General features: G+C 41.8%; 3 protein-coding genes across 3 annotated transcripts; all 3 read left to right on the top strand.

Annotated features, from left to right (window-relative positions):
- The first annotated feature begins 963 nt into the window (after positions 1-963).
- Positions 964-2,021, top strand: LOC139208711 (olfactory receptor 13C9-like). The gene is made up of 2 exons (XM_070838439.1): positions 964-1,878; positions 2,010-2,021. Exons 1-2 carry the CDS (start codon positions 964-966, stop codon positions 2,019-2,021), a joined length of 927 nt encoding a protein of 308 aa, XP_070694540.1.
- A 3,653-nt stretch (positions 2,022-5,674) lies between these two features.
- Positions 5,675-7,236, top strand: LOC139208709 (olfactory receptor 2D3-like). Its single transcript, XM_070838438.1, has 2 exons — positions 5,675-6,585; positions 7,215-7,236. Exons 1-2 carry the CDS (start codon positions 5,675-5,677, stop codon positions 7,234-7,236), a joined length of 933 nt encoding a protein of 310 aa, XP_070694539.1.
- Positions 7,237-10,489: 3,253 nt separating this feature from the next.
- LOC139208708 (olfactory receptor 13C4-like) lies at positions 10,490-14,010 on the top strand. The gene is made up of 3 exons (XM_070838437.1): positions 10,490-11,404; positions 13,712-13,785; positions 13,884-14,010. Exons 1-3 carry the CDS (start codon positions 10,490-10,492, stop codon positions 14,008-14,010), a joined length of 1,116 nt encoding a protein of 371 aa, XP_070694538.1.
- The last annotated feature ends 1,239 nt before the right edge of the window (positions 14,011-15,249 follow it).

The raw sequence follows: 15,249 nt of genomic DNA, 5'->3' as shown, positions 1-15,249 counted from the left end.
CTTAAAAGGGAAGACAGAGAGGTCCTTCAGTGTGCTGCTTTCTTAACTGGCAAATGTGTTGGTGAGTCAGGCTGGAAGAAGGTTTATGGTCCTTTGTCCTTGCTGTCCTGGTCGCAGGTGGAGGAATCCCGTCGCTCCTTTGTTCCTTGATAGCTAGCCACTTGGTGCTAACTGCTTGTGTGGTTGTGTTTGCTTGTAAGATCAGCTGGCAGACTTTGGGTCATACCTGCTGGCGCTGAGTAAACTTGTCACTGCCAAGAAAAGGTAGAGTGCTTGGTACAGGCCACACTAAGGCTGGAGCTGGACCCCCTGCAGGGGCCAGGAAAGAAGAGGAGCCAAGGGATAAAAAGGGTAGTGGGGGAACTCTGCTTATATTGACCTGAAGTTGTTGGGGTCATGTGCCACACATTGACCTCTGGTGACCGAAAAGCTTGGTCCAGGGGTGCTTTTACCACATAGGTATGAAACTTAGGGACTCTGCAAACTGAGTTCAGAGAGTGAGCACTTTGTTCAGAGGACAAGAAACATGTGGCCAACACACAGAATGTGTACTTTCTACATCTAAACACTGTGCTAGTCAATGCAAAAATCAGCCTCATCTTAATTAACTCCTTGGTGTGCTAGTCATGTGTTTACATGCTGAAAAATAAGTATAAAGCTCAGCAGCAGCTTCTGTTTGTCTCAGTTGGGAAGGGAGGAGCACATGCAGAGTCTTACCTCACTGCTGGCTGTCAGACACATTCATCACAGCTATTCAAGGTCTTATATTGCTCATGCTTTTAAACAGGCTCTTATACAATGTTTTCATATAGAAGAACCTCTACTAAAATGTCTAAAGACTTTATTGTGTCAATGTGCTATAACTGCATTTTTTCTCTTCTCTATTCTTGTGAAGCACATGGGTTGAAACACTGCATTTCTTTCTGAATTTGCAGTCATATGTTTTTATCTGTTGCTGGGATCATGGAGAACTCCACACAGATTGTGTCATTTGTCTTGGCTCAGTACGGTAACTTAGGAAACATTAAATATCTGTTCTTTTTCCTGGTAATGCTATTATACATATTAGTTATATTTTCCAACACTGTTCTTATTGTCATTATATATGTTGACAGAAATCTGCATGAGCCCATGTATCTCTTCCTGTGTAGTTTGTTTGTGAATGAAATGTACGGCAGCACGTCCATATTGCCCTGCTTTATGGTACATTTTTTATCAGAGACTCATGAAATTTCCACCTTTTCCTGCTTCCTTCAGATATTTAATATTCACACTTATGTAACTATTGAATTTGGCACTTTGACAATAATGGCTTATGACAGATATGTATGTATTTGTAAGCCTTTACATTACAATGTCATAATGTCCAAAACAAAAGTACAAAAGGTCATTCTTGTTATTTGGATAGTTTCTTTTGTAGAATTTGGAGTTTTACTGTCGTTCACTTTTCATTTGAAGTTTTGTGGGAGGATTATCAATGAAGTTTTATGTCAGAACCATCTAGTACTTGAACTGTCTTGTTCACCAGATAGAACTGTGTCGTATGTTAATGATTTAGTTTTTGGCCTTATTTTCACTGTTGCTGCTCCTCTCAGCTTCATTTTCTTCTCTTACGTTAATATTTTGGCTGTGTGTTTAAAAGCTTCAGAGGAGACCAGGATGAAAGCTTTTGATACCTGCACTCCACATTTAGTTTCACTCATCAGCTTTGTCTCAGCCTGTTTTTATAACATGATCACTCAAAGATTTGACATGACTTTTATTCCACTTGAGCTGCGTGCTGTTTTGTCAATGTATGCACTGGTCATCCAACCTCTTGTAAATCCAATGATTTATGGTCTCAAGTTGTCAAAAATCAGACATGCTTTTAAAAAGTTTGTGAAATTAAAAACATTTAAACTTTATCACACAGTGAAGGTATTTGATTTCTATGGTTCGTTACTAATGTTACTAATGATAATATAATCATATACTAATAATTCTTACATTCTGATTTATTTGTATGCCAGTTGCTTAGCTAGATGGTATTGTTTAAAATGTGGCCAATCTAAACAGAAGTCAGAGCACACAGAGCATCCTGACGTAAAAAGTTCACTGCAGAACCTACACAAATAAAAAACAACAGCTTTGTTGAATGAGATTTTATATCAGCCCTAAACTGTCTTTTAGGCTCAGCCAACAGAACTCCAGTGACAACTTTAGATTGAAAGTTCATAATTTTTACATATTTCACAACTCTAGAAAGAAAACCTACAATCTATCAACGCTGCAGCTCAGGTGGATTTTATTTTGTGATTGCAACACAGAAACAGTTGTTATTTCTGCCTGACATCACTATTCACTGTTCTGATGTCTGAAGGGATCAGACCTGGTGAGAGGAGGGCTGAGTGCTGTGGTCTAGTTATCTGATTCTGGGCCTGATATTGCAGCATGTTAGATTGGTCAGGTGACATAAACTGAGCCCCATAAGGGTCACGGAAAGATTTGTTTTTTGACAACTACTTTGGCCTTCACATGAAATATGTTTTGTGTTCCCTGGGAAATTTTTTTTATTTCAGTTAATGTACATTCGGGGCAGTCCGGCATCATAGAAACAGCCACAATCATGTAGCACACACAACCATGGCAGAGGTTCATAGAGTTCATTCTGAGATTGGCCTCACGACATTAAATCAGTGCTTAGTGGAGGGAACAGTTTTCACTGAAGTGAGAAACTTCTGAAGAGGACACTGAGCTGGAAAAACTATCTCTGAATGAACAGAGTCACCAAAACTGTCTTTATGGATTTTATTCTTTGCAAAGAGGAGCAAACAGTCACAGAGTGGTCATGCAGTCTGTTAGAGAAGCTCAGAGAAGCCCAACAGGCGTTGTCCTTTTATTGCTGTAGGGCAGTGGGGGGTTATCTGCAGAAGTGGTTTAAACCAGCCAGGACACATCCTGCAGAATACACGGCACTTTTACAGACCTTTCTTCAGTATTTTGCACATTCCATTACAACACTTGGCACCAAGCACAGGGCGACAGGCTGGAATCAAACCCAGGTTTATGGTTAGGCCATAAGGCACACACTCCACCAGTTGAGGCACCAGAGCGCCAGAGAATTTGAGTTTCTGACACAGACTTGGCGTAGGAGTATGGAATATGTCCCCCTTATTGAACTGTGCCTGCCAGAATGTTCTTTCATCAGCGCTCTCTGGGGTTTTGAGAGTCGATTCCCAAATCAAACAGTGAGTGAGAACAGCGAGTTTTCTCATCGTTTGAACTGCAGATAACAACGTTTGTGCCGTCAAATCCAGTTTGTTGTGTTTTGATTCACTGACCCTCCTGATTTTCATGTTTGTTTATTTTCTATTATTATGCTGGACATTGATATTATGGTTGGCGATTGTAACATTCATGTAGATGAGGCTTTGTGCAACTTAGCGGCTGATTTTGTTAATGACACTGAATTAATTTTGTAATATTATTCTCAAATTTTCCTGCCAGACCTGATTGATCTGGTGGGCAGTCTAATGATGTTGTCTGATGTGGGTGAATGCACTGTTTTGATGTTGCTGGACCTTTAATACTATCAATCACAGTGTCCTGACTGAAAGGCTTAGGCAGTGGGTGGGGGTTTATCTGTGTCGCGTCGTCTCTACACATCTAAATCAGCTGCTTTGTCCTGTGGTGTACCTCAAGGTTCTGTCCTGGGCCCCATAATATTGTCCTTGTACATGCTTCCCTTAAGGGGTATTATCAGCAAACTTTAAGAATATTTCTTATCATTGTTATGCTGATGATGTTCAGCTGTGTTTGTCCTTTAAACCTAATGAGACTGAATAGCTGGTTTGAGGAGAACTGGATGACAAACTATACTTAACACTAAAATGCAGATACGACCCGTCCTTATCGTAGCTTCAGATAGCATAGCCTCCAAGGTCTCTGTTTCTGCTGTCTAGTGTTGGTGATTTGGTGTGTTTTTAGATCTGTTGTTGCTTGTGGTTGATCATTGATTCCTTTGTCTCATTTTGTTTTTGTATTATCTTTAACTACTATTGTCTGATGTCTTATTTTAAGTATGTTTACTCTTGTTAGGTACTTTATGACTTTGTTGTGTGAAAGGTGCTATATTAAATAATCTTAACGTACTTATTTACTGTCATCAACAGTATTCTGCTTGACACGGGCATCAAAATATGGGACATGTACTTCTGTGGTAGACTAAGTGATTAACATGAGGACTTTTGCTCATTTTTAAGTTTTATTGAAAAATAGTGTTGATCAAAATTATGCTGAAAATTACTATTATACATTAATGAATAATTGCCAACAGTATACTGCCTCACACGGGGCACCAGAGTATGTTGTTGGCAGCACTCTGCCTGACACGGCCATCAAAATATGCCAAAGTTTCGCACCGTTTCTGGGGCAATTTGGCTATCACAACTAATTAATAATTACCAGAGCTGATTAATAATTAGATTGATTAATTGGACTTACTGTAAAGTCCACCGTGATATGGGCATCACTTTGTGAAATGAAAAAAAAGATTGTAATCTAACTGGTTCAATTTCATTTAGGAAACTAAATTATCTGGCAATTATTATTTGGTATTATTATTGATAATTAACTTAATAATCACAACCAAATAACCATATTGATCACCAATAGTTGTGCTTTGCTATGTATGTGCTCAGTTAGAGTTTGTTGCCAGTCCTTAAAAGGGAAGAAAGAGAGGTCCTTCAGTGTGCTGCTTTCTTAACTGGCAAATGTGTTGGTGAGTCAGGCTGGAAGAAGGTTTATGGTTCTTTGTCCTTGCTGTCCTGGTCGCAGGTGGAGGAATCCCGTCGCTCCTTTGTTCCTTGATAGCTAGCCACTTGGTGCTAACTGCTTGTGTGGTTGTGTTTGCTTGTAAGATCAGCTGGCAGACTTTGGGTCATACCTGCTGGCGCTGAGTAAACTTGTCACTGCCAAGAAAAGGTAGTGTGCTTGGTACAGGCCACACTAAGGCTGGAGCTGGACCCCCTGCAGGGGCCAGGAAAGAAGAGGAGCCAAGGGATAAAAAGGGTAGTGGGGGAACTCTGCTGATATTAACCTGAAGTTGTGGGGGTCATGTGCCACACATTGACCTCTGGTGACCGAAAAGCTTGGTCCAGGGGTGCTTTTACCACATAGGTATGAAACTTAGGGACTCTGCAAACTGAGTTCAGAGAGTGAGCACTTTGTTCAGAGGACAAGAAACATGTGGCCAACACACAGAATGTGTACTTTCTACATCTAAACACTGTGCTAGTCAATGCAAACATCAGCCTCATCTTAATTAACTCCTTGGTGTGCTAGTCATGTGTTTACATGCTGAAAAATAAGTATAAAGCTCAGCAGCAGCTTCTGTTTGTCTCAGTTGGGAAGGGAGGAGCACATGCAGAGTCTTACCTCACTGCTGGCTGTCAGACACATTCATCACAGCTATTCAAGGTCTTATATTGCTCATGCTTTTAAACAGGCTCTTATACAATGTTTTCATATAGAAGAACCTCTACTAAAAATGTCTAATAGTACAAGAGCAGACTTTATTGTGTCAATGTGCTATAACTGCATTTTTTCTCTTCTCTATTCTTGTGAAGCACATGGGTTGAAACACTGCATTTCTTTCTGAATTTGCAGTCATATGTTTTTATCTGTTACTGGGATCATGGAGAACTCCACACAGATTGTGTCATTTGTCTTGGCTCAGTACGGTAACTTAGGAAACATTAAGAACCTGTATTTTTTCCTGGTAATGCTATTATACATATTAGTTATATTTTCCAACACTGTTCTTATTGTCATTATATATGTTGACAGAAATCTGCATGAGCCCATGTATCTCTTCCTGTGTAGTTTGTTTGTGAATGAAATGTACGGCAGCACGTCCATATTGCCCTGCTTTATGGTACATTTTTTATCAGAGACTCATGAAATTTCCACATTTTACTGCTTCATTCAGATATTTAATATTCAAACATATACAGCTGTTGAATTTGGCACTTTGACAATAATGGCTTATGACAGATATGTATGTATTTGTAAGCCTTTACATTACAATGTCTTAATGACAGAAAGAAAAGTACAAAAGGTCATTCTTGTTATTTGGATAGTTTCTTTTGTAGAAGTTGGAGTTTTACTGTCGTTCACTTTTCATTTGAAGTTTTGTGGGAGGATTATCAATGATGTTTTATGTCAGAACCATCTAGTACTTGAACTGTCTTGTTCACCAGATAGAACTGTGTCGTATGTTAATGATATAGTTTTTGGCCTTATTTTCACTGTTGCTGCTCCTCTCAGCTTCATTTTCTTCTCTTACGTTAATATTTTGGCTGTGTGTTTAAAAGCTTCAGAGGAGACCAAGATGAAAGCTTTTGATACCTGCACTCCACATTTAGTTTCACTCATCAGCTTTGTCTTTGCCTGTTTTTATAACCTAATCACTCAAAGATTTGACATGACTTTTATTCCACTTGAGCTGCGTGCTGTTTTGTCAATGTATGCACTGGTCATTCACCCTCTTGTAAGTCCAATGATTTATGGTCTCAAGTTGTCAAACATCAGACATGCTTTTAAAAAGTTTGTGAAATTAAAAACATTGCAACTTTATCACACAGTGAAGGTATTTGATTTCTATGGTTTGGATGGTTATGAGTGTGGGTATTGCTTAATATGAGGCAAAACCACATTTCTTTTTAAAGTAACTTTGTGTGGAGGATCCATGGTTACAAAGCATTCATAGTCTTTATGTAAATCCCACAATAAACATCACCCAAAGTGAACAAAGGTGATCAGATCAAACTGGTGAAAAGTGCACATTAAACTTTCCAAAAAAAAAACAAACCACCTTGAAGCCATTGTTCATCATGAGGCTCCAAATATGAAGCAGCAGAAATCAGAGCACACAGAGCATCAAGACACTGAATGAATGAGGTTTTATATCGGCCCTGAACTGTCCTGTAGGCGCAGCCATCATATAGAAGGAAATATCACAAATTTTACACATTTCACAACTCTAGAAAGAAAACCTACAATCTATCAACGCTGCAACTCAGGTGGAAGAGTATATTTTGTCTTGCGACACAGAAATAGTTCAGATTTCTGCTTGACATCACTATTCACCACTAACTAACATACAGCATGCAGTGATCCCCCAGAATCCCCTTCTTCCTCTCCTGTATAATCTCAAGCCTCTGTTTCAACGCTAGGTCCTCCTATGGCATGGAATGATCTATTCTACTTTAAAGGCTTTGAGTTTCTGACATAGACTTGGTTTAGATTAGATTAGATTCAATTTTATTGTCATTACACATGTACAAGTACAAGGCAACGAAATGCAGTTTGGCATCTAACCAGAAGTGCAATCAGTAACAAGTGCAACATTATAATATAATAAAGTATATACAGAATATAGGATAAAAATGTTAAACAGATGATATATACAGATTGTGCTATGAACAAACTATACTGCTGGACATAATATATGGATATATATGGATGGATATAGACATAATATACAGATTACATTAGAATATATACAGATTAAAGTGCATGAACATATACTAGTGGACATATATATGGATATATGAATATATATGAATGATATTGACATATATACATATTATACAGGTGGATAACAGAATGAGGTGATATGAACATACTAACAGATTTAAGTACTATGATCATATTTTACAGATGGGTGAGAGACGTGTGCATATATCCAGGAGGAGTGACGGGGGGGTGTGATGAGTATGTAGTGATGTGTAGGGGCAGGGGGGTCAACAGGGGGCAGAGTTCAGTAGGGAGACAGCTCTGGGGAAAAAGCTGTTCCTCAGTCTGCTGGTCCTGGTTCAGAGGCTCCTGAAGCGCCTGCCGGAAGGCAAGAGGACCAACAGTCTATGGGCAGGGTGGGAGGAGTCCTTGAGGATGCTGCGAGCTTGACGCAGACAGCGTTTCCTCTGAACGTCCTCAATGGCTGGGAGAGGAGTCCTTGTGATGCGTTGGGCAGTTTTCACCACCCGCTGTAGCACATTGCGACAAAACAGTTCCCATACCAGACAGTGACACAGCTGGTCAGTATGCTCTCAATCGCACAACGATAGAAGTTCACCAGTACGACTAAAGACAGGTGGTGTCTCTTCAGTGTCCTCAGGAAGAAGAGGTGTTGGTGAGCCTTCTTGACCAGGTTGGAGGTGTTAGTTGACCAGGAGAGGTCCTCAGAGATGTGGGTCCCCAGGAACTTGAAGCTGAAGACACGTTCAACAGCCATCCCGTTGATGTGAATGGGATTGTGCGTGTTTCCGCTCTCCCTCCTGAAGTCAATGATGAGCTCCTTCGTCTTGCTGGTGTTAAGGAGCAGGTTATTGTCAGCACACCAAGCGGCCAGACGCTGTACCTCCTCCCTGTAGGCTGATTCATCGTTGTTGCTGATGAGGCCAATCAACGTTGTGTTGGCCTGCAAACTTGATGATGGAGTTGGATCCATGTACAGGTCTGCAGTCGTGGGTGAAGAGGGAGTAGAGGAATGGGCTCAGCACACAGCCCTGTGGTACGCCTGTGTTGAGTGTGATGGTGGTTGAGCAGGTGTGTCCTGACCTAACATGCTGGGGTCTGTCTGTCAGAAAGTCCATTATCCATTGACAGAGGGGGGTGTTGATGCCCAGATCTCCAAGTTTAGTGATTAACTTGGAGGGGGTGACAGTGTTGAATGCTGAGCTAAAGTCAATAAACAGCATCCGTGCGTAAGTGTCCCTCTAGTATGGGAGGGAGGCAGTTCTTCAGATGTGCCAGGACCAGTCGCTCGAAGCACTTCATAACGATGGGTGTGAGTGCTACGGGGCGGTAGTCATTCAGACACGCCGGGCTGGAGTGTTTTGGCACTGGAACAATGTAGGTGGATTTGAAGCAAGCTGGCACTGCTGCTTGGGCGAGGGACAGGTTGAAAATGTCCGTAAAAACCCCCATGAGCTGCTCCGCACATGCTCTAAGCACGCGATGCTGTCTGGGCCAGCAGCCTTTCGTGCGTTGATACGGCTTAGTGCAACATGGACGTCTATGGGGGTGTGTGAGAAGGGCTTGTTGTCTGCAGGGGGTCTGGTCGTGGTTGCCGTCTCCCTGTTGTCTCTATCAAAGCGAGCATAAAAGTGATTTAGCTCATTCAGGAAGGAGATGTCTGTGGTTATCGAGGTGGACTTGCTGGGCTTGTAGTCACTGATGACCTGAATGCCTTGCCACATGCGTCTGGGATCAGAGTTGGAAAGGTGTTCCTCTACCTTCAGCTTGTAGCAGTGCTTGGCCTTGAGGATGCCCCCCCTCAGGTTTGCCCTGGATATGCTGTAGGCCTGTGCGTCACCTGATCTGAAGGCGGAGCATGAACCTCTGCAAGGCTGTGGGACTGGACCGTGTGGCACCGAGAGTCCTAAAGGCCTGTGCAGAACAGCTGGCAGAGATGTACACAGACATCTTTAACACCTCTCTCTCACAGGAAACAGTCCCATGTACCTTTAAGTCCTCTGTTATAGTGCCGGTCCCACAAAAAACAAACATAACCACAATGAACAACCTCAGACTTGTTGCACTCACACCGGCTGCCATGACGTGTCTGGAGAAGCTGGTTTTACATCACATAAACTCTATGGTTCCAGACACAGTGGACCATCTTCAGTTTGCCTACAGCTCCAACAGATCAGTGGAGATTGTGGTGGCTCTGCCACTTCACTCCATCCTGCAACACTTGGACACTGACAAGACATATGGACAGCTACTGTTCCTGGATTACAGCTCCGCCGTTAACACGATCAGGCCGATGAAGCTGACTGCTAAGCTGGCAGACCTGGGAGTACCACCACCCACCTGTAACAGGACCAATCAATCAATTATATTTTATTCACATTTTCACATGTATATTTGTATATTGTTTCTTTTTTTTTGCTTCCCTTATTGTTATTCTGTATTTTGTTACAAAGCTGACTCAAAGGGTTCCTATGTACCTGTTCTTACTCGTACAAATGGCAATAAACTCCATTCTATTCTATTCTATTCTACACACAGAATGTGTACTTTCTACATCTAAACACTGTGCTAGTCAATGCAAAAATCAGCCTCATCTTAATTAACTCCTTGGTGTGCTAGTCATGTGTTTACATGCTGAAAAATAAGTATAAAGCTCAGCAGCAGCTTCTGTTTGTCTCAGTTGGGAAGGGAGGAACACATGTAGAGTCTTACCTCACTGCTGGCTGTCAGACACATTCATCACAACTATTCAAGGTCTTATATTGCTCATGCTTTTAAACAGGCTCTTATACAATGTTTTCATATAGAAGAACCTCTACTAAAAATGTCTAATAGTACAAGAGCAGACTTTATTGTGTCAATGTGCTATAACTGCATTTTTTCTCTTCTCTATTCTTGTGAAGCACATGGGTTGAAACACTGCATTTCTTTCTAAATTTGCAGTCATATGTTTTTATCTGCTACTGGGATCATGGAGAACTCCACACAGATTGTGTCATTTGTCTTGGCTCAGTACGGTAACTTAGGAAACATTAAGTACCTGTATTTTTTCCTGGCAATGCTATTATACATATTAGTTATATTTTCCAACACTGTTCTTATTGTCATTATATATGTTGACAGAAATCTGCATGAGCCCATGTATCTCTTCCTGTGTTGTTTGTTTGTGAATGAAATATACGGCAGCACGTCTGCATTGCCCTGCTTTATGGTAAATTTTTTATCAGAGACTCATGAAATTTCCACATTTTACTGCTTCATTCAGATATTTAATATTCAAACATATGTAGCTGTTGAATTTGGCACTTTGACAATAATGGCTTATGACAGATATGTATGTATTTGTAAACCTTTACATTACAATGTCATAATAACAAAAAGAAAAGTACAAAAGGTCATTCTTGTTATTTGGATAGTTTCTTTTGTAGAATTTGGAGTTTTACTGTCGTTCACTTTTCATTTGAAGTTTTGTGGGAGGATTATCAATGATGTTTTATGTCAGAACCATGCAGTACTTGAACTGTCTTGTTCACCAGATAGAACTGTGTCGTATGTTAATGATATAGTTTTTGGCCTTATTTTCACTGTTGCTGCTCCTCTCAGCTTCATTTTCTTCTCTTACGTTAATATTTTGGCTGTGTGTTTAAAAGCTTCAGAGGAGACCAAGATGAAAGCTTTTGATACCTGCACTCCACATTTAGTTTCACTCTTCAGCTTTGTCTTTGCCGTTTTTTATAACATAATCACTCAAAGATTTGACATAACTTTTATTCCACTTGAGCTGCGTGCTGTTTTGTCAATGTATGACCTGGTCATCCAACCTCTTGTAAATCCAATGATTTATGGTCTCAAGTTGTCAAAAATCAGACATGCTTTTAAAAAGTTTGTAACATTAAAAACATTGAAACTTTATCACACAGTGAAGGTATTTGACTTCTATGGTTTGTTCTAATGTTAATAGATAATGTAAATAATACACAGTTTGGTTATTCACCATATGTAGATGTGCAGGATATTTTCAACATTTTCAGCATTTAGTAGTTAATGTTAGATTGGTTAATCTTGGATTAATTCGTGCTATCTTTGTGTATTTCTTGGAAAGCTTTAAGGTGTTTTTGTGTGTGTATTTAATGCCTCTAACTGTCCCTGAGGTGGATGGTCTTGTGTAATGAGTAGCAAAACTACATTTGTTTTCAAAGTCACTTCATGTGGAGGACCTAAAGTTACAAAGCATACATTGCTTTTTAGCCAATCCCACAATAAACTGCAAAGAAGGCAGAATTGCAAATTAGGAGGAGGTGTAGATTGTTCATGGGAGTAAGAGGGGCAGAGTCTGAGTGGTAAACCATTTGTTTTTGCTCATTGGTCAGAGTTACTACAGCTGCACAGCCCTCTCTAGAGAGGACAGGGGAACTGAGTGAAAAATTGCTACTGTGTGATGGAAATGGAGCAGTGCCTGATGCAGAGCCGGTACCGGTTTAGCCAACGTTGGAACATTGCCCAGAGAGAACAAAGACAACAGATCAGATCAAACTGGCCAAAACTACATATATGATTTCACCAAAATAACTGAGCAGCTTGAAACAATTTTTCATCAAATATAAACCTGCAGAAATCAGAGCACACAGAGTATCCGTGTCTGAAAACCTAACTGGAAAACACAAGAAATCAAAAACAGCTCAGTCTACTGAGATTTTATATCAGTCTTTTAGGCTCAGCCAACAGAACTCCATTAAAAACTATAGAATGAACGTTCACAAATTTTTCATATTTCACAACTCTAGAAAGAAAACCTACAATCTAACAACGCTGAGGAGGGCTGAGTGTTGAGTGCTGTGGTCTAGTTATCTGATTCTGGGCCTGATATTACAGCATGTTAGATTGGTCAGGTGACATAAACTGAGCCGCATAAGGGTCACGGAAAGATTTCTTTTTTGAAGACTACTTTGGCCTTCACATGAAATGTGTTTTGTGTTCCCTGGCAAAACTTTTTTATTTCAGTTAATGTACATTCGGGGCAGTCCGGCATCATAGAAACAGCCACAATCATGTAGCGCACAACCATGGCAGAGGTTCATAGAGTTCATTCTGAGATTGGCCTCATGACATTAAGGCACACACTCCACCAGTTGAGGCACCAGAGCGCCAGAGAATTTGAGTTTCTGACACAGACTTGGCGTAGGAGTATGGAATATGTCCCCCTTATTGAACTGTGCCTGCCAGAATGTTCTTTCATTAGCGCTCTCTGGGGTTTTGAGAGTCGATTCCCAAATCAAACAGTGAGTGAGAACAGCGAGTTTTCTCATCGTTTGAACTGCAGATAACGACGTTTGTGCCGTCAAATCCAGTTTGTTGTGTTTTGATTCACTGACCCTCCTGATTTTCATGTTTGTTTATTTTCTATTATTATGCTGGACATTGATATTATGGTTGGTGATTGTAACATTCATGTAGATGAGGCTTTGTGCAACTTAGCGGCTGATTTTTAAAATTATCTCAAGATGCTTTACATAAAGAGCAGGTCTAGACCAAACTCTTTAATATTATAAATAAGAGGAACTAGGGTGTGGAGTTCCCCAAAATCTCCCTACCCAGGAAGAATCAGTTTGTCAATCATATAAAACATCTGTTGCATCATGAATCACTCAGTCCACAGAGGCCTAAAGGCCTCAAGAACAGTTCTGTGCAGTGAGGGGATTCACCCTTACTTGACACCCCCTCCTTGATATCCCCTGCTGCTCCCGAGGTCCCTTAACTCTGGGAACTCAGAGCTCCTCCTAATCCAAATCTATAACGAGCTCATCCTCCTCCCTTGTTGACAATACCTCAACCTTGGAACCGAGCACTGATGATAGCTCCCAGGAGTCGATAGTTCCCAGCCCATCTTGCCACAGAGAGTCGTCCTCAGCAGGGCAGGGAGCCGTCACAGTGGATTTTGTGTCGCCGCCCGCGGGTGGATCTTCTGTTGCCTCCGTCGAGGTAACTCTGGAGTCGTCTGGATGAAGTAGAGTGAAGGGCTGCAGAACTGGTGGTGGAGGGGTGTTAGTAGCTGACCTTGGCCGTTCTGGGGTCCTTACAACTGCAATGTCTGCCTCGGTGAAACCTCCCGACTCGATCAGCTGCTCCATTGTGTCGTCCCAGTACCAGGATAGCACTTGGGCTTGAACTCATACATTTCTGGACTCTGCCGTAGTGCATCTACTTGAAGAAGCGCCGAACCCTCAGACTGGAGGCAGGCTGGGTCCAATCGCCACATACCTGCCATGGGTCAGATGCATTGATGACGTTCTCTGCCCATCAGAGTGCTGCCAGAGCTTGGTGTAGGTAGCACAGGGGGTGTAGTCTTCAAACGTCCCCTCAGTCAGCCACGATCTTCCCCTGGTAGCGGTGGACCGCCAAATCGTTCTGGCCCCGTTCTCCAAGTCCAGGATGGCTTGTGATGAGATTGTTGGAAAGCTGTGTAGTGACTTGGCCTCGCCCCACTTCCGGTGACGTGAAGGGGCGTCTGTTTAACTCCTCTGAGGGGAGGGTCTGTCGACGGGATGTCTGCTCCATTCTTTGGTGTTAGCATTTTTCCCAATCCAGTTCTTTACTAGCCCGATGGTCCTTTCACCCACACCGTTGGCTTGAGGGGTATAAGGTGGGGAGTACACTCTCATCACACCGTTTCTCTGATACCACTGATCCACTTGTTTGTTCCGAAAGTGCGTTCCGTTGTCGGTTTGCATTTCCTTTGGTTTTCCTGACACACAGCAGACTTGATCCAACATATTGATCACGCTGCTGCTGTTGGCTTTTCTCACTGGTTTGACTACCACATAGCCTAACATAGAGTCCACAAGCACCAAAAGGTAGGTCACCTTTCTTCCCTGTTGTGCCCATGGGTCCAGTTACATCCATGCATACTGACCCCCATGGCACGGTGCTTTTTATGGTGAGTCCGTCCACGCGCTGTTCTCTCCACCCTGCATTGTATTGACCACACACCTCACAGTCTTTGAGAACACGCTGTACCTGGTCACCTGGAATCCAAAGTTGTATCTTTTCCAGCTCCTTCTGTGTAGGTACTGTGCCTGCATGGCCTAATCCTTCATGTACGGCCTGCACTACCCTCGCCACGGACTCCTTCAGGACCACCTTTCCTCTAGGTGATTCGTCCCACTTCTCGCTACCTACAGGCACAATTTTTCACTTTTTCACTGTCCACTTTATTGTTTCCCTGCCAATGCGCTTTCTTTTCCATGAGCCTTCTGATGAACAACGTTTAGGTCTAATGTTAGCCTCAACTCGGCTATTTTTCTTCACAAATCTTGATGAGCTACTGGTTTTCCTTTAGCTCCTTCAAAGCCGTTTTCTTCCCATATGTCCAAGTCCTCTTTTAGGGCTTGGGCACAGTAGAAACTGTCAGTGACAATTTTTGCTCTTTTTATTTTATGTTAAAAATAACAGATAGACTCAGATAGTTTACGGAAAACTGTCCAAACTGTCCTTTCTTCAGGTTGAGTTTTAGGCCGGCTTCAATGAGTTTCTCTATCACCTTTTGCAGTCTTTCCAGATGCTCTTCTTCGTCATCGTCCGCGATGAAAACATCATCAATGTATACTGTAGCACCCAGTCTTTCCAGTATATCCATCAGGAACATCAGGGAGAATGCTCTAGGCGTTCTCCCTGATGTCCATTATTCTACGGAATCCCGCAAACTCCGAAGTCAGCGGATCCGACTCTATCCCG

Source organism: Pempheris klunzingeri, chromosome 10 (genome assembly GCF_042242105.1).
Source record: "Pempheris klunzingeri isolate RE-2024b chromosome 10, fPemKlu1.hap1, whole genome shotgun sequence".
Taxonomy (NCBI): domain Eukaryota; kingdom Metazoa; phylum Chordata; class Actinopteri; order Acropomatiformes; family Pempheridae; genus Pempheris; species Pempheris klunzingeri.
Note: the sequence above shows the minus strand (reverse complement) of the source record. Positions and strands in the feature narration are given on the sequence as shown.